At 43.6% G+C, this 27,531-nt stretch overlaps 1 protein-coding gene across 2 annotated transcripts in view; it reads right to left on the bottom strand.

The window, feature by feature from the left end:
- USP10 (ubiquitin specific peptidase 10) overlaps nucleotides 1-27,531 on the bottom strand; it is a 319,435-nt gene that overhangs the window by 107,498 nt on the left and 184,406 nt on the right. For both annotated transcript variants that reach the window (XM_086945847.1, XM_086945848.1), the window contains one exon: nucleotides 16,095-16,194. In XM_086945847.1, the coding sequence (XP_086801973.1) occupies nucleotides 16,095-16,194 (100 nt within the window). The remainder of the gene's footprint in view (nucleotides 1-16,094; nucleotides 16,195-27,531) is intronic.

Below are 27,531 nucleotides of genomic sequence, written 5' to 3'. Positions count from 1 at the left end.
TGAATGTCCAAGTTAATCAACCGACGTCATCCTTATTTTGCACTTGGATTTCTGTACTGTTAAACCTGCATCCAGGTGTCTCTTAGATACGAGTCTGAGGGTATTATGTTCTTCCAGATAGCATCCGTACACCAAGATATCATCTTGGAAGCACATGGAGCAGTCAATCCCCTTCAGAATTTGTTGCATTACCCTCTGGAAAACCGCCGCAGCGGAAGCCAACCCAAACGGCATCTTCCTGAACATGTACGTACCTTGAGGGGTTATGAATACGGTGAGAGGTCTTGCTTCTGGGTGCAGGTCAACCTGGTGGCAAGCCATTGATAGGTTGATGACACTGAAATACTTTGCCTGGGACATGATGCTGAGCATCTCATTTATGTTCGACAGTGGGTGTCTTTCTATCCATATGCTCTCGTTGAAGCTCCTTAAGTCTGCACACAGGCAAATTCCATCTCCAATGGCCTTGGCTGCGATCACAACTGGCACCAACCACTCTGAGCATTCAACGGGTTGTATGATTCCCATGTCACACAGTTTGTTAAGCTCTTTCTCTGGGGCTCCTTTATTTGTTGGGGTACAGGACGCAGTTTGTGTACCACCGTTTTGGTGTTCGTTTTAAGTTTTATTTTGTGCTGAAAGTCGTGTAAAAGGTCAAGCTATTCCCAAAAAAATATAGGAAATGCGTCACAAATAGTGCCCCTGCCCAGGTTACCTGTAGTCAGTAGAACCTGTTTTTCCTTGTTGGGGATCCAGGATGATGCCCAGTTCCTTCTGTTGCCATCCTAACAGGTTGGATCCTGACTGTACAATGTAGACTTTACCATAAGTATCCCTGCCTTTGAACTCAATACGCATCTCCTTCATCCCTAGAAGCGGTATGGGGTCTTTGTTATAACCTGTGGGTGCAATATCTGCTTTCTGTAATGTGTTCCTCCCATGGCCCTCAAAACACACTCAATCATTTTTGTTTAACGTAATGGGGAACATGAATCAGCAAACATGGTGAAAGGTATGTCATTCAAGGATACATCACATTTGGGATAAACCATATTGACACTTCCTGAGCCTTCTTTAACTTGTAATACATACTTATTTCCAACAGGCATTACACATTTCCCTTCTTTACCCCAAGATCCTTCTATTCCCCCACCCTCCTTGACATGGGGGTCACCTTCCCTGCACACCCTTGCAAAATGTCCTTCTATTACACTTTTTGCAGGTAACACGTCTTGCGAGGCAATGAATGTTATTGGCAAAGTGGTTGCTACTGCCACACCTGAAACACCTGAGGTTCCTCTCACTACTAGGAGCCTTGTTGCAACTCCTTTCTTTTTAACACTTCGTTGTTCTCCTCATCTTCTGAATATTAGCCACTATCTCGGGTGTGTTCTTCATTTCTTTAATGCATTTGGCCGTGTGTTCCACAGATTGTGCGATGGCAATAGCCTCTCTTTGATTGGGTTTTAGGCTAACAGTTTCTCCTGAATACGTACATTATTGGTGCACCACACTAACTGGTCTCTTATCAATGAATCTGTTAGGTTGCCAAATTTACACAATTGGGTGAGGCCTCTCAACGCTGCAATATAATTGGTTAAGGATTCCGGTTTACCTTGCGCTCTGTTGAAAAATGTGTGTCGTTCCAACAGTTTATTTGCTCTGTCCCCAAAGTATGCCCTTAGTTTGACCATGGTGCTTTCAAAGATATCCATACCCTCAATAGCAGGACCTCCCTAGTTTTGTGGTTCAGGTATCGTTTCGTAAATCTTGTGCCCATACACTCCCAAATTGTGGAGGAGAATATGCTGTTTCCGCATGGATGTGAAGTGCTCCCAACCAATGGCAATAAGGTATGAATCAAACAGTTTGATCAACTCTTTCCAGCTTATCTCTGGCTCTCCTATCTCATTTAAAAAGGAAGGTGGCTAGCTCATGCTGGCTGCCACCATCATAGTGGGAAAAGTGGGGTTGCCTGCAGGACACAATAACGGTAAGATGAGGTCTCACTGGGATAATCGAACGTGGAAAGTAAGTTAGATTTTATTCCATTATATTTTTATAACAAGTAACTCCAAATATAGTGTAGAGCAGATAGGCGCTGTAAATGGTGGCAAAAGCGAAGAAGCAGGAACACACCAGGTAGTTCTGAGCAGAAGGGTACCAAATGATGCTGGAACAGAGCACGTGTGGAAACCAGTCCCAGATAAGTCAGAAATGAACGCTTGGCAGCTAAATGTTGAATGCTCTCTATTTACAGTTCAATGGAGAGCGGACTTTGTGAAGGTCGAAAAGCTGCATTTCTTTAGTCTAATATCAAAGCCAGAAACTGATACGCTGATGGTAGGAGGTGGTATTACACCAGCGCTGACCGGAAGAAAGCGCACATTCAGGGGAGTAGCGTCTCAGCTGCATACACCCCCAAACACGCTGACAGGACGGGGAAGTGAAGAGCGTTGCTTCGATGAAGCGGGAAGAGTTCGCCAGGGTACCGCCACTCCCACAGGGATATACTTGGACCCCACCTCATCTCACTGACAGAAACGGGAAACGATGGCCACAGAGCACGAGAGGCAGAAGACCTCACCCGAGCTGGAGACAGACAGCTGACAGGACGGGGAAGGCGATGGGATGGAATGCAGAGGAAGCCGGAGGCACTCAACGAGCCGGAAGCAGACAGCTCCTCACCGCCATTCCTCAGGGAGGATATACTACTGCCACATGGTCTTCAAAGTCGCCATCCCGCTGCAAAAGGAACGCTGTTGGAGACCTGTGACAGGAACGTCAAACGCACAGCCTTGTGCAGTACCGCAAGAGCCTCCGGGAGTATCGCCTCGCACCCGTAGCTAGTGTGAGGCAGAGGTGACAGGCTACTACTGGAAATGCACAGAAAGTCCAATCAATGGGAGTGCACATTACCTTCTTCCTTCACGGTAAGCCATGTCCTGCAAGTCTGATGTTTTCCTCTGCACTTCGTGCCCGCAAAGAATACCCACAGATATGCTGAGGCACAGCCGGCTATTGCATACCATGAAGTTCCTAGACCACAGGTAGGGTAACTGTTGAGATGCTGGAATAGCGTGGTAATCAGCGGTGAGTTCCACTTGAGTCCGCTTGCTCTATTACTTGTAAGTCTTCATTCCTTTTCTCTTCTTCCCTCGTACGATAACCACCCACCAGTAACTTCTTTGTAGTTTCTTATGTGTATGGTAACTGGAGATAGTACACAGAGGGGAGATGGCCAAGACTTCCCCCCTTCGCAGTTTGTCACCAGTGTTAGAGCTATTGATGAGAGGAACCAGAGTCAGTAAAAGTACTGCTTTATTGGCCATCCACTCTCCACAACTGCAGTAAGATACCAACATTCTACTGTCAACTCCAGGTGGGAGAAACCAAGGAGAGAGGACAGGAAGGGGGGGGAACGGAACAAACCATTAATACAGAAAGGAAGATTATAACACCAACCTGCAACCAGGCCCTGCATCCAACCGTCCCGTGCACAAGGCCTTTTTTTGTGCGCAGCGTGGGGCTGGTCAGAGAGCCTGGCCTGCGGCCTGGCCCTGCCTCCAGTCACTTGCAAGCAGTCAACACCACAACTGGCATGGCCTTCAGGGATGCAACGTGTGGTTCGTCTTGCAGGTCCTAGCTGCACTCAGGTAGACTTAAAGACTCTGCCAAAGAGTCATACCACCACAATATAAAAAGTGACCCTATTATCTTTCTCCAAATATCACAATATTTTTACCTAGCACATATTTTAGTAATTCACACAATGCCATGTTTAATAGTTAGTATAAAAACGGTTTAATAAACTTACAATAAAATGAAACATATCTGACTTTCTTTTAACAGTTTTTATTATTGCAATTTGTGAGCTGAATGAAAATTAAAGCAACAGCTCAGTCTCAAAGTTTTTTAGCCCACAAAATGCAATCACAATAGTAACTACAATTAGGTTTTAGTGACCCAGGATACATCTGTCCATCAACTGTGTTTTTTGCAATTCCCACTAGGTGAGAGCAAACAAATGTTTCCCTGCTCATGCTAATGTAATTGAGCTGGCCCCTTACCTTTTTTTACAGCATTTGGCCGACAGGGATGTGGTCCCTGGGGCCTATTATAGCTCAGAAAGTGAAGGCTGCACTACCACTCCCCTTATTGATAACTGGTCATGGTGGATGGGGTCCCTGGAGCGTGTTAATGCTCCGGGAGGAGGAGGCACGCGCCTCGCTCCCCTTGACAGAACGGCCCTTAGAGATGTGGTCCCTGGAACTCGAAGCACCCCTTCCCAAAAGGATCATTTTGCGACACCCACAGGCCTTCGCATACCGTGCACTCCAGGCTTTGTTCTTTTTCTTGATAGCACAGGAGTTCGCAGGCTTTTTCATTTTTAAATTTTTTTTTCACCATATCGCTCCAAAGTATAACAAATAAATTAAAACCTTTTTGGCCACAGGCAGGGTCCCTCTGGGGCCACACTACGGGGGAGGGGGGGTCAGAGTGACTGAGTCCAGAGTCCTAATATGGATGTTGATGTGGTGGCAGCAAATCAGAACTCACTATAAGATCCGTCAGCACCACAGATCCCCTGTGGTGTGAAATCTAAAGTATTAATTGCTCAAAACCTACTAAACTAATTTACACCAAATCACAAATCTCTTTGTTTACAAGGATCCATCCGTCTGCCAAATTGGTGCACGTCCGTTCTGCAGTTTGGGTTGTAGCGGTCTCTAAAATTCCAATAGAGCAATTAATGGAGAAAATGCATTAGGGACCGACCTTCATTCTCGGTTCCCTCTTCACAGATCACCCTGAAACTCTCCATGCACAAATGAAAGCAAAAAAAAAAGGGACTCTTTTGGAAATTTTTGTGGAGATTCGTCAAATCGTGCCAAAGGTATGAGCAACACAAAAAAGGCATTTCCTATGGAAACACTATCCTAACATAACTACCCAGTAGTGATAGCCACTGGGTAATATAATTTAATTATGTATGGGTTATATGTCTTATATACTTTGTTCATGTTAGCTATTCCCCATGGTATTTATTCTGTTGTAGAGTACTGCATAATAATGACCCACAGTATAGGAACCTATACGTCTTGGTGTGTGCTAGCAAAAGCGGTTAGCTGACGGCAAATACACTAATAATCTGCTCCTATCTGGTAGGATTGATTGAATGCTACAGTCTGAGGGACGGGTCTGTTTTCTCAGCAAGTGAAACCCTTTACGTACTTTTAAACTAAAAATAGCTGTGCAGTACCAACACACATGTAAAATTCCCAACGTCAAGTAGGAAATAAACCTCCCTTATTTTTCCCTCGCCAGCTTACACAAGAGAAAACTTACTTGTGGGAATCAAAGTAGGAAATAAACCTCCCTTATTTTCTCCTCGCCAGCTTACACAGGAGAAACCTTACTCATGGGTATGATATGATGCTGTAGTAGTTAAATCAGGGCACAATGAGCAATACAAATCTATGAATGTCCCAGGGAGTTACACCCTAAATGAAAAGCCAGAGACTTAACATAGCCAGAACATGTCCCATGGTTTCTGCATATGTAATAGGACCAACAGGAATGGGACAGTTCATGTTAAAGGCAGACCTGGTCTATTTCGGCATAATAAACCCAATACTCAGATATGCAACAAAATAGGGCCATGCTTTAAGAGATCACCAAACATAATAGAAGTAGCTTAGGGTACACATGACACAAATAATGGGAAAAGGGTACACATTACTCCTTGACCCCATCACTGGCGACTGGGAATTTGTCCAGCTAAACAGGAGGTGATACTCTTCTTGTCAGCTTGCAGGACTCATTACTTTGGATGTAGTATACCCTCATACCACACCCAAACAGAAGTAGTGAATAATGTCTATATAAGCTGGCACCTGGGGAGTGCATCTGCCAACCACAGTACTACTGAGTTTGTAAAGCAGAGCGTTTGAGATATTTGAGTAACAAAGTATGAAGCGGTTACTTTGGACATATGCCAGATTTTTGCTACTGTGTAACGAGACCAGAACAACGCTAAAATACCAAAATACTGTCAACAATCCATACTTCAATGGGTTGTGATACCCTTGGTACCCGGTATTGCTCTGTCTGATTTCACCAGTAATGTTTACATACATACAGAAATAAACACATGCTCTCCTCTGTTTTGAAAGTCCTCACAAATATTGGTTATTTTACAAAATATTGTGTTTTCTCTCCTAGTACTCCTACTAATTTGCATGCCTCTCCCTTTCTACTTCCCCCTTAGGGCCCTCATGTACTCTGTCGTAGAAGGGATTTAAACATTATATGCCAGCCTGATTGTTGGAAAATCTGAAGCTCACGCACCTCCAGTCTTATTGACCAAGCTACGCCCATGCTTGGTACATACCATTCAAACCTTCAGGTTTGAGAAGTGACAAGATACTAAGAAGCAGTTTGAATCCCACACTGAATCACCAAGTTGGAGGCACAGGTCTTACTATCAGTGGATACTACAGGGTGCGAGGGTGAGTGAAGAATGAAGAGAGGAGGGTGGGAGGGGATATGAGGTGAGGGCCCACAAGAACTTGAAACGGGTCAATATGCCAATGATCACTATTCTTGATATACATAGGAACATGCGCAATTGTACAGGTATTACAAGCACAGGAGCAATAATCGGAGCCTTCTTCCAGAGAAAAGGCTACTGACCAAGGTTGGGACTTTAACAAGAGTGGCAAACGACTCAAAGTGTGTTCCTGCGGTGGCACTCTTAGAATGCACCAACTAAGTCACAACAGCTGACTAACTCTCTAGGAGATCCCGATAGGGTGCCCAACTGATGAATATATTCAAGTTGAGAATGAAGAGTGTTACTAAAGTAACCATGAGAGAATCTCTCAAACAGATATAGATGTATTTTTGTCACACCAGTCAAAAGCATATGACATCATCTTAGTTTAGTATCGTTTGCCTATGTCTCTTGTAAGATGCATCTCAAGAAGAGGATGTTATAGATAAGTCACTCTCCCCATTAGTCTAGATGCAACTCTGGGCCTTGGTTTCACCTAATTGCGGGTGGTGTTAGAAGGAAAATCAGGAGAAAGATTGAGAAGTAGAATGATTAACTTCACAGATACTTCAAATGATTGAGAACATTGAAGAAAACAAGTTACTTACCTGTAACTTTGGTTCCCCAGTATTGGTAACGTTCATAGATTCCCATGCTTTGTATCATTCCCCGTCGTCAGCCTGGGAGCCTCGGTAAATATAAAATACCATAGCAGTATGTACAAAAGAGAAAGTAAGGCCTAGGCCTCATCTCATTTTGTAGCATATCTACCTCATTTTGTAAACGAGACCAACATTTTGCAACAACCAATCAGATTAGCCTCACCCCATAGAACCCTCCTGAGAGAGCCTCAGATTTACGCAGCCGTTGTGCAACAGTAACCACCTTTGCTGAAGGCTGAGATTTCCTAGGGGAGGAGGGTGGGCGCATGGGAATCTATGAAAGTTACCAATGCTGGGGATTCCAAGCCAGTGGTGGTGGCCACACTGGAGGAAAAACCCTGAAAAGACCTTTCAGGAATGGTTTGATAATTCTAGCCGACCAGAGAAGGACCCGAAGCTGATCTTCTGAATCTTGAAATAGCCCCCAGATGTACTTTGATGGAAGAATGAGAAAGGCCTCATTTAGCCAGCGATAGAATGTAAAGCAGTATCTGATGAGGAGCTGAAGAGAATGGATGGATGTGTTCTCGATGACCCAACAGACAGAAGCTCTTCCATTTAGCACCATACGTCTTATTTGTACTTGGTGCGTGCGCTTGAGTTAATATTTCCCTACATTCCTGAGGAATATCTAGGCTGTGGAATTCTCTGTGCTCAAATGGAGAGAGCTCGGATTTGGATGTACCACCTGTCCCTGGGACATTGTTAATACAGATGGAATGGGACATAGGTGAAATGGATGGTCCTGAGAAAGTAGGAGAAGCTCTGTGAACCAGAATTGGCGAGGCCACGCTGGTGCTATTAAGATCATCCTGCAAGGTTCCATCTTTATTTTCCTGAGAAGCCATGGGATTAGGGGAATTGGAGGAAATGCGTTAACAAATGCGCCTAACCAAAACATTGAAAGAGCATTCCCCAGTGACCCTCGATGGTGATTCCTGCTTGCATAGAGTCGGCATTTCCTGTTTTCTGGAGTCGTAAACAGGTCTACTGTTGGAGTTCCCAAACGTTGAAACACTTCCTCCAGAATGTCTTGATCCAATTCGCAATTGTGACAGGCCGATTTCAGATGACTCAAGGTGTCTGCTGTTGTGTTGAGAGTGCCTGGTAGATGCTCTGCTGAGAGAGCAGATGAGACCTTGTACCTCCCTGTTTGTGTATGTAATGCATGGCCGTTGTGTTGTCCGTCCTGACCAGCACTGTTGCGTCTTGAACCTTCGGCCTGAAAGCCTGCAAGGCTAGGCGAATCGCTCTGAGTTCCAAGAGATTGATGTGAAGAAAACGCTCTTCTGCGTTCCAGTGACTCTTGGAGTTCCTGTAAGACAGCGCCCCACCCTTCGATGGAGGAGTCTGTGGTTAGAATCATAGGGGATGGAGCCATCCTGAAAGAGACCTATTGAGATGTTCTCCTTGATAGCCCACCAACCAGCTTCTTTTCTCATGAGAGGAGTGACCCTTATCTGGTATTCGAAAGAACAGTCCACCTGGCGCCATTGCGTGTTCAGCTGTTCTTGCATGGGACGCATTCGCAGTCTGCAATGCAGAACTAATGGTATGCAAGATGAGATCGATCCTAGGAAAGACTTGTATAGATGAACTGACCGGGATCGTCTCTTTTGTAAATGGTTGGCTGAGAAGATGAGCTTTTTCGGTCTTTCCTCCGAAGGAAAAGCCTTGCAGCTTATTGCATCCAGAATGGAGCCCAGGAACTTGACCCTTCTGGATGGAACAAAGACTGATTTTTCCTTGATAAGATGCAGACCCAGGTGATTGAAAAGTTGGATGCAACTTTCGACTGCCTTTTTTGTTGCTTCAGAAGACGGAGCTTTTATCAACTAATCGTCTAGATAAGGGAAAACTTCTAGCGATTGTCTCCTTAGGAATGCTGCTACCGGGGCCAACACCTTTGTGAATATCCGCTGAGCGGATCGGAGCCCGAACGGCAGTACTTTGAACTGAAAGTGGCTCTTGGCTACTCTGAAGCGTGAATATTTTCTGTGAGCTGGGTGGATTGGAATGTGGAAATGTGTGTCCTGGAGATCCAAAATCGCCATGTAATGCACTGGATTTAGAAGACGTAAGACGTCTTGAAGAGAGACCATTCGAAAATAGTTTTATGAGATAGGTGTTGAGCTCCCTATGAGCTAAGATTGGGCGCCACTTTTCCTCCATCTTGTGAATGAGGAAAAATCTGGAATATAACCCTTTTCCTCTTTGAGAGAGTGCCACTGGTTCTATCGCTCCCTTGGTGAGCAGTTACACTCGAGACAGAAGATGCAGATGTTTTGATTCTGTGGCGCAAGGGGCTCTGGGAGGTGGGAGGTTTTGGAATTCTAGTGTATGGCCAAATTGAACGATATTCAGGACCCATTGATCTGTTATGATCTTCCAGCAATCGAGAAAATGTGTAATCCTGCCCCCCATCGATGTTACAAGGGGTGAAGGACCAGTAGGCAGAGCCAGGAAGCAGCTCTTGGCGTTTAGAGGTATCTCTCCCCTGACGTCCCTGTCTACCTCTGTAAGATTGGCGAGAGAAAGACACTGATTGACTTTGCGCTGAGAGTACTGAGGCTTGAATGATTGAGAGGATTGTGAATAGGAGGAGTAGCGTTGTTGATAGCCTCCCCTATACATAGAGAATCCTTTACCTCTTGCACCCCGGAAAGGTACTTTTCGATATTGAAGTGTGCCCAAAGATCTTGCCGTTTCAGTATCTTTTTTAATGTTCTGTAAAGCATCATCTACATGCTTGCCAAACAGCATATCTCCGTCGAAGGGCAGATCCAGAATCTTATTCTGCACCTCCAGGCGAAACCAGGTACATCTCAACCAACCTTGACGCCTCAGGACCGCTGAGCCTGCTAAAGCGCGAAAAGCCGTTGTAGCAATGTCCATTGCACAATCTATAATTTTAGATGAAGATTGTTCACCTTCTTCCAGGATTTTTCTCGCTTCCGCTTTGGCACTCTCTGGAAGCTGATCAATGAACGGAGAAAGATCGCACCACATTTGGCGATCATATCCTCCCGAAATCCCTAGTGCATTCGAGGCCCTAACAAAGAGGCTAGACAGAGGAAAACCTCTTGCCTACATTGTCCAGGCGCCTGCCCTCTCCGTCTGATGGTGCAGTCAGGGGTGCCGTCCAGTTCCTTGATTTTCTTTGGGCAGCTTGAGAAATAACAGAGTCCGGTTTAGGTTGACCAATAAGACAGGTAGGACTGTCCTCCGGAGCCATATATTTTTTCTCCAGCCGTGGTAGAACTGGAGTTACAGTAGCTGGAGACTGCATCACTCTTGCCCTCATTCCAAACATGTTCTACTATGGATATGGAACAAATAGATTTTTTGTAGGGCTCTTTAAAATCATAGAGGAAACAGTCTGATTGTAACACAGGAACAGGAAGGCCAAATCTTTTAGATGCCCTTTCCATAAGGTTATGGAAACCCCCTATGTCCGCTGGAGGCGAATCCACCGGGTTCGGAGTTGGTGAAGGCGGATCTGGGCTAACATAATCGTCCCATTCTGCGTCAGGATTTTGGATAGGTTCCACATTCTGGTCCTCATCTGATGAGTCATCATCAGGCACTGTAACCACATCAAGCCCTTCTGCCAAAGGCTGTTCTCCCTGCCTCTGAGAGGCTGATGCCATAGAAGTAGAAGGAGGTTGCTGAGGTGGTGGCGCGGGAGGTTGCATGGTTTCGGAGGTTTGAGATGGGAACCTTTTCTTGTAATCCAACAACATCAGCTGTAGGTCATTTATTAATGAAGGCGGCATGGCAACCATACCTTGTCCTGATGCGTGTCACGAGGAGTGAATTTAGTTTCTGGATGATGTTGACCCAGGTAATAATCATCTGAATCAGAGTCCTGGTACTTCACCCGAAGTTGTGAAGGACTATAAGCATCTCCATATGGACTTTCATCCTCGTCAGAATATTCCCCCTCCAGGAGAAGAGGTGGAGGCAATGGTGTTACTCTATGGGGTGAGGTCATTTCCGGGGTAATTAGTCTTTTCCTCATAAGGGTGTAAATCTGCTAATTCCTTTCAGGATAAACAGACTGATGGGTCAGATTGTCATTCCAGTGCCTGGTCTACCTTGAAAGCAGAAGGCATTAGTACTGGCAGAACAGTGGCAGCATTGCAGGTAAAAGAGCAATTATGCGGAAAGAGAAGTCTGTCTTACTCTAGCTGACAGCCTCCTCAGATGTTTGCAGCCAGTTGATGAGACCCGTCAGTTGACTGCTCCCGCTCCATACTCTGGTGAGGATTTCAGAAAAAAATATGCATCACCCATCAAGAGATCCAATCTCGGTGCCTCAGAACCTGGGCTGCTGGAAAGCTTGTGCTTCTGCTGACAAGGGTCTTGGGAAAAGTTATCAGGAGAGCAGCCACACAAAGGAAAAACAATAGAACCACATAATCCTCCCCTCCAATTGAAAATAGATGCTTGCACAGTGCAGCTCTTCCAAAAAACACCATTGTGATTAGGACATCTGGCAAACTCGATACGCTGCAACATGTTGACCATGAGTAGATGCTGCGACCACAATGCTAAAGTAATAAATAATTTCCCTATTTTGTTTTTGATTGCAGCTAAAAAGTTAGCACATGGGTGTGACTTTCAATCCTTTTTAACATGACTTTCTGGACTGCTATCTGCAAGCGGCATTCCACCTCTCACGGACAGTGAAGAGGGAATCATAAGGGGAAGTGGATATCAGTAAACATTTAGTATTATGGAAAAGTACATTTGCATAGCTCTCTGACCAGAAACCTCTCTTGGCACCCCAATACTCAGGGACAAACAAAGGAGAACTATCAATTTGATAAAAGGCAGTCTTAAGTCTTTCAAATCGTTCATGAGAATGAATACTTTTAGGCGGGGAGAGAGTTCCTGATTTCAGAGCAATAATGCGAAATCAGGTTTGCCAGAAGGATGCAACATAAAGCAAGCATTTAGAAGATCAGAGGTTTCACTGTGGTTTGTAGCTGATGTTTGAGAGACTACAAGGCTGAAATGCCTCACAAACATTTATGGATAAGGCAAATAAACTATAAATGAATTCTCTTTCATAGTGACAACCAATGTAGACATCCATGGACAGACTTTGCAATGGTAATGCAAGGAACAGAGCAGGTGATATTACTGCAATTTTGAATATCATGAAGACATTGTAAATTGTAAATTGATACTTGTATAGCGCACTACTCACCCGCAAGGGTCTCAAGGCGCTTGAACGAATACCGCTGTGGAACCCATCCTGGCTTTCCCTGTGAGGCGTCCACTCCTGGGCACCCAAAAGGTGGAGGCCAGGCATCCTTAGCGTCGTGGGGGCCGTTGTGGAGATTAAGCAAGCTATTGCCCAGAGATGCAGAGTGGGACTCCATGATTGGAATAGGCACCGAGGCGAGAATTATCAGGTCCGTGGAATTTTGAGCCCAAGACCCGCCGAGGCGGGGAATTGAACCCTGGTCCTCTGCATCAGGGTCTGCCGCTCTAATCATTGAGCCACACTGGACTAAAAATGTATTTATACTTAGGTATAGAGCATGGTAGAGCTGTAGTCTGGAAGTGATTGCTGCAGAGAACCCAGATTTTGTTTCCTCTAGGGTACGAAATCGAATGGGCTTTAAATTACACTTACACACAGAAGGAGCATACAGACACTACCATAATGACTTGGGAATCAATACACGATGTGAGTCTATTTTTATTCCCAGACCTTTAATATTTCTACTAGGGTGGGAAAAATGCCACATGCAATGATCCAGAACTATGAAAGCAATGTGCAAAGGATTACGTTAAGAAAAAATACTTCAATTTTGAAAAGGTTTATTTTAAGCTAGTTGTTATCCATCCAGTTTGTGTTGTCAGAATAAATCGATAGGCGGTCACGCCTAAAGACTTGAGTAGCACTTTCTGCATATGTGTAAAGACATAGATCCTTATTAGAACAGCTACAGATTGTACATAAATATTAAGTAGGGTGAAAGGATAGAAGTTTGTTGGACACCCTACTATAACGATCTGAGGAGTGGAGGTGCAAAGACCCCGGACAATTTTGTGGTGTCCTTCAGGAAGGATGTAAACCATCCTTCAGAAAGGATGTAAACCAGTCATGAACCTTGCTGAACTATCTGATGATGGCAATGCAGTCAACAAGAATGTAATGAGCTACTATATCAAATGCAGCAGATAGGTCTAATAAAATCAGTGTGCCCGTGATATTTTGGCCTCAAGATGCACATAGTTGTCAACCACTGCAATCATATCTCTACATCTATGTGGCTGAGTCCCATTTGTGCGTCATTGAAAATGAGTTTATTTATAAATGTCTAGATAACTGGGATTCTATGGCAGGACCGGAGGAAAGTTAGGCTCTGCAGGTAAGGAGGTACAGCACAGCAAATTAACAAGACCCCCCAAAGGGCACAATGTGGATCTGGGACAGCCCAGAGACTATGGCGGTACCCAAGGCGCACAATTCAGGGACTTGCCCAGGGGACGCTGCAGCCCTCACAATCTCAGGGCACCACCCGGTAAAGCGCCCCCTAGCGCCACTACCGCGGCGCAATTACGACCCCTCAGGGTGTTCAACTGCACATACAACCCGCTCTGGGCGTCACGGAATGTAGGGGAAACCTAACTTGCGGCCCACCGGGTGTCAAAACCGGGTGATAAGGACAGAGACTACAACTTGTGGCAAGCGCGCCAAAAAACGCACTTCAAACGCGTTCCCTGAGCGGACTGGCACCAAGATGGAAGCCTGCCCCCTAGCGGCGAACAGCGCACTCTGCTGGGCCAAAGAATCGCGTGAGGAGCGCAAAAGCGTCCCGCGATCGTCAGGGGAACCTGTAAAGGTTGAAACACACCAGCGCTGGCAGATAACAGAAAACGACAACCCCACAGCTCCCAAAACCCAGGAGAGACAGGAAAAAACACTTAACTTGCTGCTGAGCAGCGAAGAAAGAGGAAGAAGCAGCAACAGGGCATGATGGGAGCTGCCAGATGTTACAGAGACTAACAAAGGACTTATGCTTGTGTTTCCTGTTTCCCAAGTGTTCATGGGAAAAGTAGTTTTTTGTGTGTTTTTTCTTGCTGCTGTGAAATAAAGTGAAGGAAAAATGGCATAATCCTCGCCTCCGAGTGCTTAATAGAATTGGAACTTACCAGCACCAAGGCTAGGCAAATTCTCATTCAATTTATCACTCCACAATGTTTGAGATTGAAGGCAAAAGCGTAATTGTTCAATATGGAGTATTAAGATGTACAGCTTTTTTTTTAAAGGAAGGCTTCACAATGCCTTGCTTTAATTCGATAGGAGCAATGCCGGAGGGTAGGTAAAGGCGGATAAGATTGGCAATTGTCTGTGTAAAGCCTGGAATTTTTAGATGCAGATTTGTGATGGGAACTGGGTCGAATGGAGAGCCCAATGTAGATTTGGTTATCAAAAGATCCATGTCTCTTATTGACAAAGGTGTGAAGGTGGAGATTTCTGCAATGTTACCCAGAGCAGGGCATGAGATGTAGGGAGGAATCCTCTTTGAATCATATGGCAAAAGGGAGTGGGTGCAGTGAGCCCAATCTGGTCAGTTTTCACTAAGCAATAGGCAGCGAGATTATTACTAAGATTTTGGGAACGTAAGATTTGGTCTTTTAAACAGTTGAAACTGAATTTTGTACATACTGATGTAATAGCTTGCTTGTATACAAGAAATTGGTCAGGTTTCAAGATTCATTCTACTGAAGATGGGGTTAGAAAAAGGCACCCAGAGGGCTTTTGGGCTAGCTCAATGACCTTGTTCTATGGTCTATGTTTAGTAATCGCTTTGTACACCGGCTTGGTTTTTGAAGGAGAGGCATGGTGAAAATTAAAGTTTTATCTGTCTGGGGCAGAAAATGCCTGAGCAATGTCAGAGAGGGCTGGGATGGCTGTCGGTGAGGCATACAGAGTCTAATGTTTGACCTGGAATGTGTATGATGGGAAGTGAAAAACTGAGAGGCCACAGTGCTGCTGTGATTGATTTTTCCGAATGAACTTGTGTTAAGTACATTGTTCGATTCACCGCTGTATCTAAACATGCCACAACTAACTTCAGAAGACAAGATATCAATTAATTTGTATTACTCAATCCCCAAATCTAAGGGTGGCTGTCTGCTGGATATGAAGCAAAACATAACACAATTTGAATGGCGTAAGAGACTTGCAATGTAAATGCTACATACACTGAAGCAAATTATCAGACCCAGGTACAATCAGATACTCTGGTTGAATGAAAGTATACAATAGCTCAACTGCACCAAAATCTGTTGCTGACTAAGGAATACGGACAAGAAACTCAGCAGGAATAACCAATATGTGAATTTTTCATTTATTTTATGTTGAGCCCGCTATCAGCAGAAATCTACGTTTTAAATGGGCACAGAAATCAATTAAAGTGAAACGTGTTTTCCAAAATTACTTTTGTCCCTGGCTTCACATTTTTAAACTGATAATTGAAGAGGGATTAGACATTTTGGAACACACGACAGTCCAACCAAAGAACATTCATTATTCACGCAGGAAAGGCAGTTTGAGAGCCTTACAGAGAAAAGAATGCTACGAGACAACCAGCGAACCACTAAGATCTGTAGCCCCAACCGCTCCAGCAGAACAAAATGGTCTAAACATTTTAATAACCGGGGGAGGTGGAAAAAGTCCTCCATTTCTGACACGCCTTTGAATTTAACTCTAAAGAAAATATGTGGGTATGTATGCTTTAACCTCGCTTCAGAATGGTTGCGGATTTTCCAACATTTATTTATTCAAATTTCTTTTCAATATGCTCCGAGCAACTCCTGAGTGGTTAGAGGACTCCTCAAGTGACACTTACTTTCATTCTGCGGGCAGAGAAATTTCTTCAACTCTACCATTTCTTCATGAAGTCCATTTAAGATAAACCCCAAGTACTCCTCAGCATCTTCTTGACGATTCTAAACAAAAGATCAGGTGGAATTATTCGCAACTCCCATGTTTTCTTTAAATGTGTGAGCAAAGTGTCCATTTCTTTACTGCAGAGAACAAGAACGCACATGGAAAGGCATGTTACATGAGAGCAAGGATCAACAATTACAAACTTTAAAGTGGACCAAATCAAATACAGGGATTTCACTTCCATTATTATTTTAGACCTTTTACATACAGGTCCCAGAGCAGAATATTTCCCATGCCTGTGGCAGAAGCAATGGACACAAAAAGGAAGGATAGCATCAATATTCCAGATGAGAAAATATACAGACCTATTAACTCCATACACTTGGCCCCAAGGCCATTTTCCGCTTCCAACAATTATGGAATTCGAGTCGGGCTAAAGAACCTAGGCATAAAAAAACGGCCTTCAATGAGATGACATTCCATGGGAGGAACCCAATATAATTTTCAATGCATCTTCGCCAACACAGCAGGAACATCTGTCTTATCAAGGATGCTGTTAACAAAAATCAATCAATCTGGATTTGCATGCACGTGTAATTACCCATGAGGGTATCCAGGCGCCGAGTGTGCTGAACAGCCAGGTTTTGAGTCCTTTCCAGATTTCCAGCAAAGAGTATGAGGTGAAGTGGGTGGTCTTTCCAGGACTTGGCCGGGAGGTAACAGAAGGCACGTCCTCCAGTTTGCTGCAGTGGAGTGGGCGAGACAAGAGGGAGGCTGGGCGCAGGTTTCTGGAGGGAAGGTGGAAGTTCAGTCGGTGATGTAAGCTGGTCCCTGGTTGTGGAGTAAGGTGTGGCTCAACATCTTGAACTGGCACCTCTTCTGAATGGGGTACTAGTTGAGCTTCTTGAGGTGGAGCGGTGATGTGGGTCCATTTAGGGAGGTCTAGGATGAGTCTGACCACTGAGTTCTGAATTGTTTGCAGTCTCCTAATGAGGTGTGGGAGGATTCCTAGGAAAAAGAAGTTACTCTAGTCCACGCTGCAGGTGGCATGGGCTTGTATGACGGTCCATCTGGTGTTGATGGGCAGCCACTTGAAGATCTCGAGTGGCATGCGGAGGGTGATGAGACTGCGTTGATCTGTCTTTTCATGGTGAGCTAGTTGTCTAGGATGATGCCAAGGTTGGTCGGAGTGGGTGAGGGTCATTGTCCGAAAGGCCACCAGGCATCGTTCCATGGGGAAGTGTTGTTCCAGAAGATCAGCACTTCTGTTTTTTCTGTGTTGAGTTTTAGGCAGTTGTCTCCCATCCAGTCGGCGATACTCGTCATGCACCTGAGGAAGTTGGTCTTTCGTGTCGGAGGAGTCTTCTGATAGCAAGAGGATGAGCTTGGTATCGTCAGCGTAGGTAATAATGTTCAGTCTAAGCGATCTAAAGATGTTGGCCAGAGGAGTCATGCAGGTGTTTGCAGGTGTTGAACAGGGTAGGGCTGAGGGATGAACCTCGAGGGACACCACCAATGGTGCTCTTGGGTTCTGAGGTGATAGGAGGAAGGCAGATTCTCAAAATGATTTCAGTGACAAAGGAGGCAATCTACTCGAGGGCGTCTCCTTTGATTCGATTGTTGTGAAGCCTTTTGATCAGGGTGTGGTGCGATACTGTGTCGAACACTTCTGAGAAGTAGAGGAGAACCAGGGCTGCGGTTTTTCCTTGGACAAGGAGATATCTGATGTCATTTGTGGCTGCAATCAGGGCAGTTTCGGTGCTGTGAAAGATCCATTAAAAAGGTCTCTCTGTCAGTATTAAACACAGCAAAGCTTTTATGAGTATTTCTAGAAGTTCTTATTGGGGCGTTGTACCTGTGTTTGGTCTACGTTGTGCTTACCTGAATAAGCTAGCATATATCTTTAAACCTGGAGTGTTGGGTCATAAGTGTTCTGTGTTCTTATGTACTGTAACTTAGATGGGTTCTCTCTGTGGTCAGTTGTTTGCTGGCTGGAGAGGGAGCACCATCTGTAGTCTATGTCTTAAATTCCTATTTCAACCTTCAATTGCCTGAGGACATTTACTTTTCAAGATAGGCGACGATTATTTCCAGCTATTAAGACACCTAACAATGACCAACTGTGGTATGGTGTAAGAACCCATTCTGATGGGAGTAAGACTGTTTGTTTTTCTCGTTTAAAAAGTCGGTGGCAAGGGCTAATCAAGCAAATTTCTCACCGTGCGTGTGTTAATTGAGCTCGAGCTGCACCAACGGGTTTGGCACGCGTGTCCTGCGCGTGGATATCTACCTACACTCTCAAGCACAGGGGTGCATCAGTGATTAACAAGAGACATTGGCTGCGGAAAAAGGACGTTAAACGAAAAGTGTGCAAGTTAGTGAAACAAGCGCTATTGCCTTTCAAAACAGGCGCAACGTGGCGTGTCAACAGCAGCCATTTTGAACGTTTGGGAAAGCCTGCATTGAATCCTATGGCACATGAGTTTGGTTGGTGGTAGCAATGCGATGAGGGAATTAGACTGGCAGCGTATTTATATGCATTTTTCTAGTCATTGGCGAAGGTGCCTGTTGTAGTGTTAGGCACACCCATCATCTGACACATTGGAAGTTCTTCCCATGGAGAAGGAGCACATTATGGTGATCGGCACATCAGTTCAAGACGGTGCCTACAGCCTTGTAGCAGTATCTTGTTCTTCGTGCCTAAAACTAAAGGTTGGTGACAGGCCCACCTGCCTGTTTAGCAACAGTGGAAGTACGGTACATTTACAGTATTTGCAATAGGGTTGAAGTAGCTATGGATGTAACAATCCTTCCTCCCCCTTTGTTTTTATCACAACCAGGGATTGCACCTATCGAATGGAGTGAGTGGAGTTTTTTGAAAATTATACTGAGACATTGGATGGAAGCGACTTAATTACGGCTAGAAGGGCGACTTTACTGTTAAGCAGGAGGGTCAAAAAATGTTTTTAAGTACTTACCGGTGGCAGTATGTAATAACGGACAGTCAATAGCTAATGTGTATTTGAAGGCTAAAGCAAGATTAGAGAAATAGTTTTCAAAAGAGGCAAATATAGTAATATCTAGACATCGTTTCTACACTCAACCACATAAAATGTAGGAGTTGGTGAATCAGTTTGTAGCAAGGATGCGTGAACTTGCAGTTAAGTATCGATTTGGGGCAATGAGAAACTAAATGATTTGGGACCAATTAATAGTGCAATGTAGGAATACACAAATGTAGGAAAGATTGTAGGCAGTAAAGAACCCATCACTTCATGATGCTGTTGAACTAGCTAAGGGAGTCTAGCAAAAAAAAAAATACAGAGGATCCTGGATCTCAGGACAAGCAAGTGTTATGTAAATAATGTGAAGAAAGTGTTGCATAACAAAAAACAAAAAAAAATAGGAAATGCAACTAAACTGTCGTAATATGCAAATCAGTCAGAAAGAGTATGTACCATTAGGGGGAGCAGTTTTCATTACAGCAGATTATAAAAACTGCTATGCCTTTGTAAATGATTAGACAGTTTGGCACAGAGCGCATTTGGCCCACATGCGCAAAATAAATAATAAACTTAAAGTAGCGGCAGTGCAAGGAGGAAGATGAGGTGGATAGAATTTTGTGTATTGAGGGTCAGAATGATGCAGGGAAAAGAACCAGACCTAAGGCTCCGTTTGTGATTAAAGGGGAGAAGGTTCAGCTTATGGTGGATTCGGGTTATACAATTATTACCAAGAGTATGTTTTTGTCTCTTTGACCAAATTTGCATGTGTTACGCAAGGACATAAATCCCGGGGGATATCAAGGTGAGAAAATCAACATAATAGGTTATATGCTCACAGATATAGGATTCCCAGAGAGGAGGGTGAAGGGAAAAGTGCATGTGGCACAGAGAGGACCACCAATTTTTTAATGGGAACATCAGTATAATTTGCATGTAATTATCAATCTCCAAGCACCTAATTAAATCATGATGGTTGATGATATGACAGTGGAGGGAACTGGGGGGTGCAAACAGTGCTTTTGTGGAGGAGATTAAAGAACTTAAATATGTCCAGAAAATGGTGGTAAAATCGGGGGCGATACTGATACAACAAAGTGCGGAAAGTTCCTATTATTGCCAGACAAGAGGTAAAAAGGATGTTGGAGGAAATGGTTACAGAAGGGGTAATTAAACCGGAGGGAACCTCAAGCTGGATTTCTTTGGTTGTCATCACAGGCAAATTTGATCTTACTTTTAGGTTCTGTGTGGACTTGAGCACTTTCAACCAAAACATATTGGTGGATGCCTACCCACTTCCTAATATCAATGAGTTGGTGATGTCATTGAAGGGTGGTAAGTTCTTCACAAAGCTTGACTTAAATGCTTATCATCAAATAAAATTGCACCAGGATTCTGGACACCTCATCGGCTTTCATCACAACGGAGGGTATATTTCAATTTACCAGACTGCTGTTTAGCCTTGCGTCAGCAGCCAGTGTATTTCAAAGGATGATTGGGCAAGTCTTGAAAGGTATAGATGGGTGGTCTATTTTCAGGACGACATCTTAATATTTGTCAAACTAGTTTTTATTGAATTTTTCAAGACAATTATCATTGAACATGGTAATACATTCAATCGTACTACTCGTATATAGCTGTCAAAAATCTATTTCCTTGTACAGAGTAAATCGGTTGATTCGGGTCACGTCCCTTTCAGGTATCCATACAGATATTACATATACATTGCATTTCAAAAGCTTTGCCTTTAAACTAGACCCTCCCGTCCTACCTACCCTAACCCTCCCCCTCCTAAGAGCCAGTTCCCCATTAAAAAAAAAACAATATGATACTGCTGCCGCATATGGGTTGAAGACAGGTGAGTATGAGAGAAAACAAACTATATTTAAACAAAAAAGTAAAAATATACCAAGAGAATGAGCCCGATCAGCCTAGACAAACCAGTATCCTGGGGACATCTTAACATTTGGAGGAACAGTGGAGAGTCACACCATGGAACTAAAAGGGTGTTAGATAAAATTGCTGAAGCCGGATTGACACTAAAAAATAAAAATGCAAATTTTGAGTTAAGGAGGTTGAGTGATTAGGCTATACATTGTCTGCATCAGGGTTAAGACCAAAGAGGGATCTCATGGAGGCACCAGTTCTGGTAGACTAAGACCAAGTGAGGTCATTCTTTAGTCTAGTAGAATGCTGTACGAAATTTGTCAAGAGTTTTGCAGAGAAATCTGAGCATATCCAAAAATTGCTGAGAAAGGGTTACAAGTATATTTGTGAGAGGAAAAACAAAGGGCATTTGAAGGTATATTGAGAGAAATTTGTTTGCAGATACTCTGAAACCATTTGACACTAAACGGGTGTCAACACTCACAGTGGATGTCAGTGCGGTAGGAGTAGGGGCGGTGCTTTCACAGGTGTATAATGAGGGTGAAAGGACAGTGGCTTATGCGTCCCGTACTTTGACAAACTCGGAGAGAAGTTATTCAGTTATAGAGCGGGAGGCATTAGCTGCTATATGGGCAGCAGAATACTTGAGAATGCACCTGTGGGGGTTCCTATGATATTGCATATGGATCACAAACTTTTGTTGAAGATTTTATTGAGTGGTGGTGCTGGGAAAGGGTCTGTGATCTTGGCTCAACTAGCGGCACGCCTAAAAGAATTTAAGTATAAATTAGAATATTTTCTAGGGTGGAGGAATGCACAAGCTGATGGATTGTCCCGGTTACCACTAACATGGCAAGATGTGGACAGAGCAAGAGTTGAAGCTTTTGAAAAGGAGGGTGCAGTAGAAAGTGTACATCATTGTGTGGAATGGAGTCAGGTTGCAATTGGAAAAGAGCAGTGGTTGGAAAGCATGAAGGTGGATGGTGGTTTGCATCAAGTGGTGGATATGATTTTGAAGGGTGGAAGACGAAAGTACTGTACTACTGACTGTAAGACCATATGTGAAGATAATAGATGAGTTGTCAGTGTGCAAGGGTAATCTTATCACCAGGGGTGACAAGTTTGTTCCTTCACAAAATGTAACGTTTGAACTCATTAAATTGGCGCATGAGGGCCACTTGGGCCAAGCCTCAACATAGAAGAGACTACGTGCAAATTTTAGTGGTCAGGAATAAATCAAGAGATTGTGGAATAGGTGGAAAGATGTGTTAAGTGTAAGGATGCTAAAAAGAGATTGAAATTGGGAGAACAGTCAGTAATGGGAGAGAGAATGGATTCAGTACAGCCATGGCACAGTGTCCTTGGATTTCATTTGTAGGAGTCTCCACTGATTTGAAGTTTGCCTTAGTAATGGTGGACGTACATTCCAAGTGGCTTGTAAAATGTGTGCATGAAATCACAACTAAGAGTACCATCAAAGTGTTGGAAGAGATTTTTAGGGAAGAAGGATATCCACTGAAATTGATTACTGATAATGGAACACAATTTAAGTCCGAGGAAATGACAAGATTTGAGTTTTTGTGGAATTTTACACTTCGGTACCTCCCTTTATGATCCTCAAGCAAATAGTATTGTTGAGAGGGCTAACCGCATAAGGTGGTGATCCAAATGGCTCTAGAGAGTAGGAGTGTGTTGTGTTCTATTATTCCAGATCGAATTTTCTGCACGTGATTTGCATGCGCATACATATATATATACTTTTGTAAACCCTGCTTCCATTCTACACACATATATGTGTTCTGGATCGTTCTGACAGTTCACTGAAGACAGCTTGTAGTGGAAGGAAGGCCATGGAAGATTGCTACTTTGTAACCGATGTTTCAACTTATAGATTACTTCAAAAGGCTTTTACTACACTATTTTGGCAACAATTTGTTGGAACTCCGGGAACTCAGTGCAGAAGGGTCCTCATTTGGATTGTATTGCTTTTCAAGTTTGGATAATTGGAAATGGAGTTGCAGCCTTACAGATTGTGTTTTCTTACGGATTTCATTCGCCACTGAACACAACGTACAGGTTCTTACCTTAATATCGCTGCTCACACCGTTCCTTGGAACTTGCATCTTTTAAAATTGTAGGCAGGTGCGCACGCAGTAACGTGGCTGTTTCATAGAATTCAGGATGATCGGAGCGTTCAGGCTGCGTTAGTCAGTGCCGGGATTCTCTCTTCTGACATCCTTGCTTGCCGTCCCATCATCCCTTGCAACAGTGACGTCCACGGCAAAACACTTTTTTGCATGCTGCCAAATTTATAATTATCAGAGGCTCGCTGTTATTGGAATACCTCAGGAATACGATTCCTCTTGTGGAATTTCATGGAGATTAAGGCTATTGCTTCGTTCTCAATTAAAGAGATCAGAGTAAAACATTTGAAAATACAAAAATAGATGGTTTTATATGTTACAGTGCTTCGCTTTTAGCTTCAAGCTAATTTTGCTGGCACCTAAACAGAAGTGTTCAGTATGTAAGGTGACCTGACATTTTGCAACGGTTTGTAGGAAAAAAATGTTTTTGCGGTTAAGCATGTAAATGAATGAATCAGCTCCAGCAAAGATGAGGATATTATCACGAGGGTTATGTACCTTGATAATAATGACACGGTTTTTAGATTAAAAAACAGTCCATAGAAATATTGTACACTGCGAAAAAAGTTCCCTTAGCTTTGGGTTGGAGGGATCAAAGAGACTACATATCATTTTAAATCCCATAGTCCTGAGCCGGTGATGGTAATTGATGAAGAGGAGAGTGTTGGAGCAACTATGTTTAAGATTTTTCCACTAGTGTTTATGGGGGAAATTGGCAAGTTCAAAGATTTCGGACAATGCATTGTGCTAAAAATGGTGCTTGTCCTAAGACACAAAGTGAGAAATATACCAATTCTCCTCAGGAATGAGGTAGAAATTAAATTGGAAAAGTTAGTGGAAGTAGACGTGATAGAATGCATTGAATCTTCAGAATGGATTATTCCAGTTGTTGTGGCAAGGCGTAGTAATGGAAAAACCAGTAACTGCATTGACTTGCGCTATGTCAATAACATCGTTATAGACCAATTCCCTTCACCAAATATTTCAGAGATGCTGGCTTTTGTGAAGGTGCCCATTGGTTTTCCACTACAGATCTCTCAGTTTCTTACCACCAAATTTGATTAAAGGAAGAAAGCAAACATAATGGCTTGCATTAACCCAATGGTTATTTTTTTAGTCGAAAAGGTTACCTTTTGGACTGGCTATTTCTAGAGGTCATGTAACATCTGGTTGGGAAACATCCTACAGAAAAATGTTTTCAGGATGATATATTAGAATTTAGCAAGGACAGATTAGAACATGACAAAGCTTTGGAGAATGCTCTGGAGGTACTGGAGAATAATAGATTGACTAAGGAGCATTCTAAATATAAATTTGCTGTTCGTTCAGTTACTTATTTGGGCCATGGGCTTTGTGGCGATGAGGTAGCAACCAAACCCGCGATAGTGGAGGCAATTTTCAATGCGCTCCACCCTACAAATAAGGATGAACTCGGGTCCTTGTTGAGTCTCACTGAAGTTTACAATAAGTTTGTGAAGGGATTTTAAAGCAGAGTCTATGCTATAAGACCGCTATTAAAAAACAAGGTTACATTTGTATGGTCTGATGAGTGCAAGATGGAGTTTGTGGATGTCAAAAAAGCCATTACAGAGGATCCGGTGCTTAAAGGATTTGATCCAGAATAGAGGAAAGTCATTACAGTTGATGCAAGCAATAAGAGTCTGGGAGGTGTCCTATCCCAGACTAATAATGATGGAAAAGAATTTTATTATAGCATATGCTTCACGTGCACTGTCACCTGGGGAGATGTTTCGGTCATCAAAAAGGAGACTCTTGCATGTGTTTGGAACACTACCGCTAGTTTATCTAGGGTAAACAGTACACAGTTCGCACTGATCACAAACCTCTTGTGAAACTTTTGACTACAGAGGGGCTATTTAATGAATCAGCTAGAATAGGAAGGATGTCCATGCGCTTTCAGGATTTTATATATAGTATGGAATATGTTCTTGTGAAAAGGAAAATGCTACTTACCAGTATGCATCTGTTCTTGGCATGTAGAGCTGCAGAGTTACACACTATGCATAGATCACCACCTAGTGTTGGGCCCAGATGTTTGCCATTTGTTTTTGTCCTGAAAAATCTTTGGAAGTCACGGGATAGGTGACTCCTCCTTTGGATTATACTGCGCATGGGCATCGGCTCCATCCTTAGATTTTTCGCCAGCAGGGAAAGGATGGAGCTTAGTAAGAAACAGGAAGGATGCTCATGTAAGCTGTATCTAATTAAGACAATACAGGAACAGATAAAGGTAGCCGGGGAGGCGGGTGGGTGTGTGTAACTCAGCAGCTCTACATGCCAAGAACAGATGCTTACTGGTAAGTAGTATATTCCGTTCTAGGCATATGAGCTGCAGATTACACACTATGCATAGATGGTATAGCAGTACCCACTCTTAGCGGCGACCACTCGTATCTGTTGCAGTAGTTTGAAACAGTGTTTTGAGAACAGCCTGGTCCACAGTAGCTTGTTGTTTAGTTTGCATATCTACAAAATAGTGTTTTGTGAACGTGTGCGGTGTAGACCATGTAGTAGCTTTACAGATATCATCTAAGGGAATATTTCCTAGAAATGCCATTGAAGCCCCTATTTTACTTGTAGAGTGGGCTATAGGAGGAACAGATAATGTTTGTTTAGCTTTGTGGTAGAACATTTGTATGCATTTTACAATCCACCTAGCTATTCCAGATTTTGATATGGGGTTGCCCTTGTGTGGTGGTGAGAAAGACACAAAACATTGTTTAGTTTTACGAAAAGGTTGTGTTCTTTCAATGTAGTAAAGCAATGCTCTTGACATCTAAGGTATGAAGAGCTCTTTCTGCAACTGTTTGTGGCTGCGAGAAAAATACGGGCAGCTCTACAGATTGATTGAGATGGAAGGGAAAAATGACTTTAGGATGGAATTTAGGATTGGTTCGGAGAACAACCTTAATGTGATGCATTTGCAGAAAAGGTTCCTGAATGGTTAATGCTTATAGCTCACTAACTCTTCTTAAAAAAGTAATAGCTACTAGGAAAGCAACTTTCCATGTTAAGAATTGTAGCTCACATTTATGTAAAGGTTCAAAGGGAGGTCCAATTAATCGTGTGAGAACAATGTTTAAATTCCACACAGGTGAAGGTGGTGCTCTGGGAGGAATTATTCTTTTGAGGCCTTCCATAAAGGCTTTTATGGCAGGTAGTCTAAAAGGTGATAGGTGTTGTCTATTTTGTAGATATGCTGCCATGGCAGCAAGATGCAGTCTAATAGATGTGTATACTAAGTTACATCTTTGGAGGTGTAGTAAGTATCCTATGATGTGTTGAATAGACACATCTAGGGGATTGACGTCGTTATGACAATATATTACAAAACATTTCCACTTGGCTGCATAACATGCCCTAGTGGTAATAACATTCATATAGTCAGGGGGAAGGTTAAGGTAACCGAATTCTAGGACCTCAGGAGCCAGATCGCAAGGTTGAGCTGAGCTGTGTCCGGGTGTCTGATCTCTCCATGGTCCTGGGTTAAGAGGCGTGGAGACAGGTATAGTTTTTGGTGCTGTGCCACGGAAAGTTGCAGCAGTGTGGTGTACCACTGTTGTCTGGCCCAAGTTGGAGCAACTAGAATGAAAGTTTGGGAATATTGCTGTAGTTTGTGCACCACTAGTGGAAGCAGTGGGAGAGGTGGAAAAGCGTACGCAAATTTGCCTGACCAGTTCATCCATATCGCATTGCCTTTGGACAGCGGGTGTGGATATCTGGCTGCGAAACTTGGGCATTTGGTGTTTCCGTGGGTGGCGAAGAGGTCTATCTGAGGTTGTCCCCACATCTGAAAGAAAGTTGTGGATGAAGTTCCCACTCGTGGATCTGTTGTGTCTGATGGCTTAACAGATCGGCTATGGTGTTTTGTACCCCTGGAACATGTTGGGCTGAGAGGAAAATATTTAGAGGTATAGCCCATCTCCATATCTGCTGCGCTAACAGAGTTGCAGAGTGTGTCCCGCATTGTTTGTTTATGTAGTAAATGGCTGTCATGTTGTCCGTGCAGACTAAGACAGCTTTGCACGATATTTGCTTTTGGAATGCTTTTAAGGCTAGAAATATAGCTAGTAACTCCATATTGTTGATGTGGAGTAACTTTTGTTGCTGCGTCCACCTGCCCTGCATGGTGTTTTGCAGTGGGTGAGCGCCCAGCCAGAAAGAGAGATGCGTCCGCTGTCATTACCATTTGAGGAACTGGCTCTAGGAACGGTCGCCCTTTGGAAAGGTTTTTGGTGTTCAACCATTGCAGAGAGCGGTGAGTCCGACCATCTACCAACACTAGGTCTGTTAATTGACCTTGAGCCTGGTTCCACTGGCGTGCTAAGCACTCCTGCATAGG

Source organism: Lissotriton vulgaris, chromosome 12 (genome assembly GCF_964263255.1).
Source record: "Lissotriton vulgaris chromosome 12, aLisVul1.2, whole genome shotgun sequence".
Classification (NCBI taxonomy): Eukaryota; Metazoa; Chordata; class Amphibia; order Caudata; family Salamandridae; genus Lissotriton; species Lissotriton vulgaris.
The sequence above is the reverse complement of the archived record's forward strand: the minus strand, read 5'-3'. Positions and strand labels throughout refer to the sequence as shown.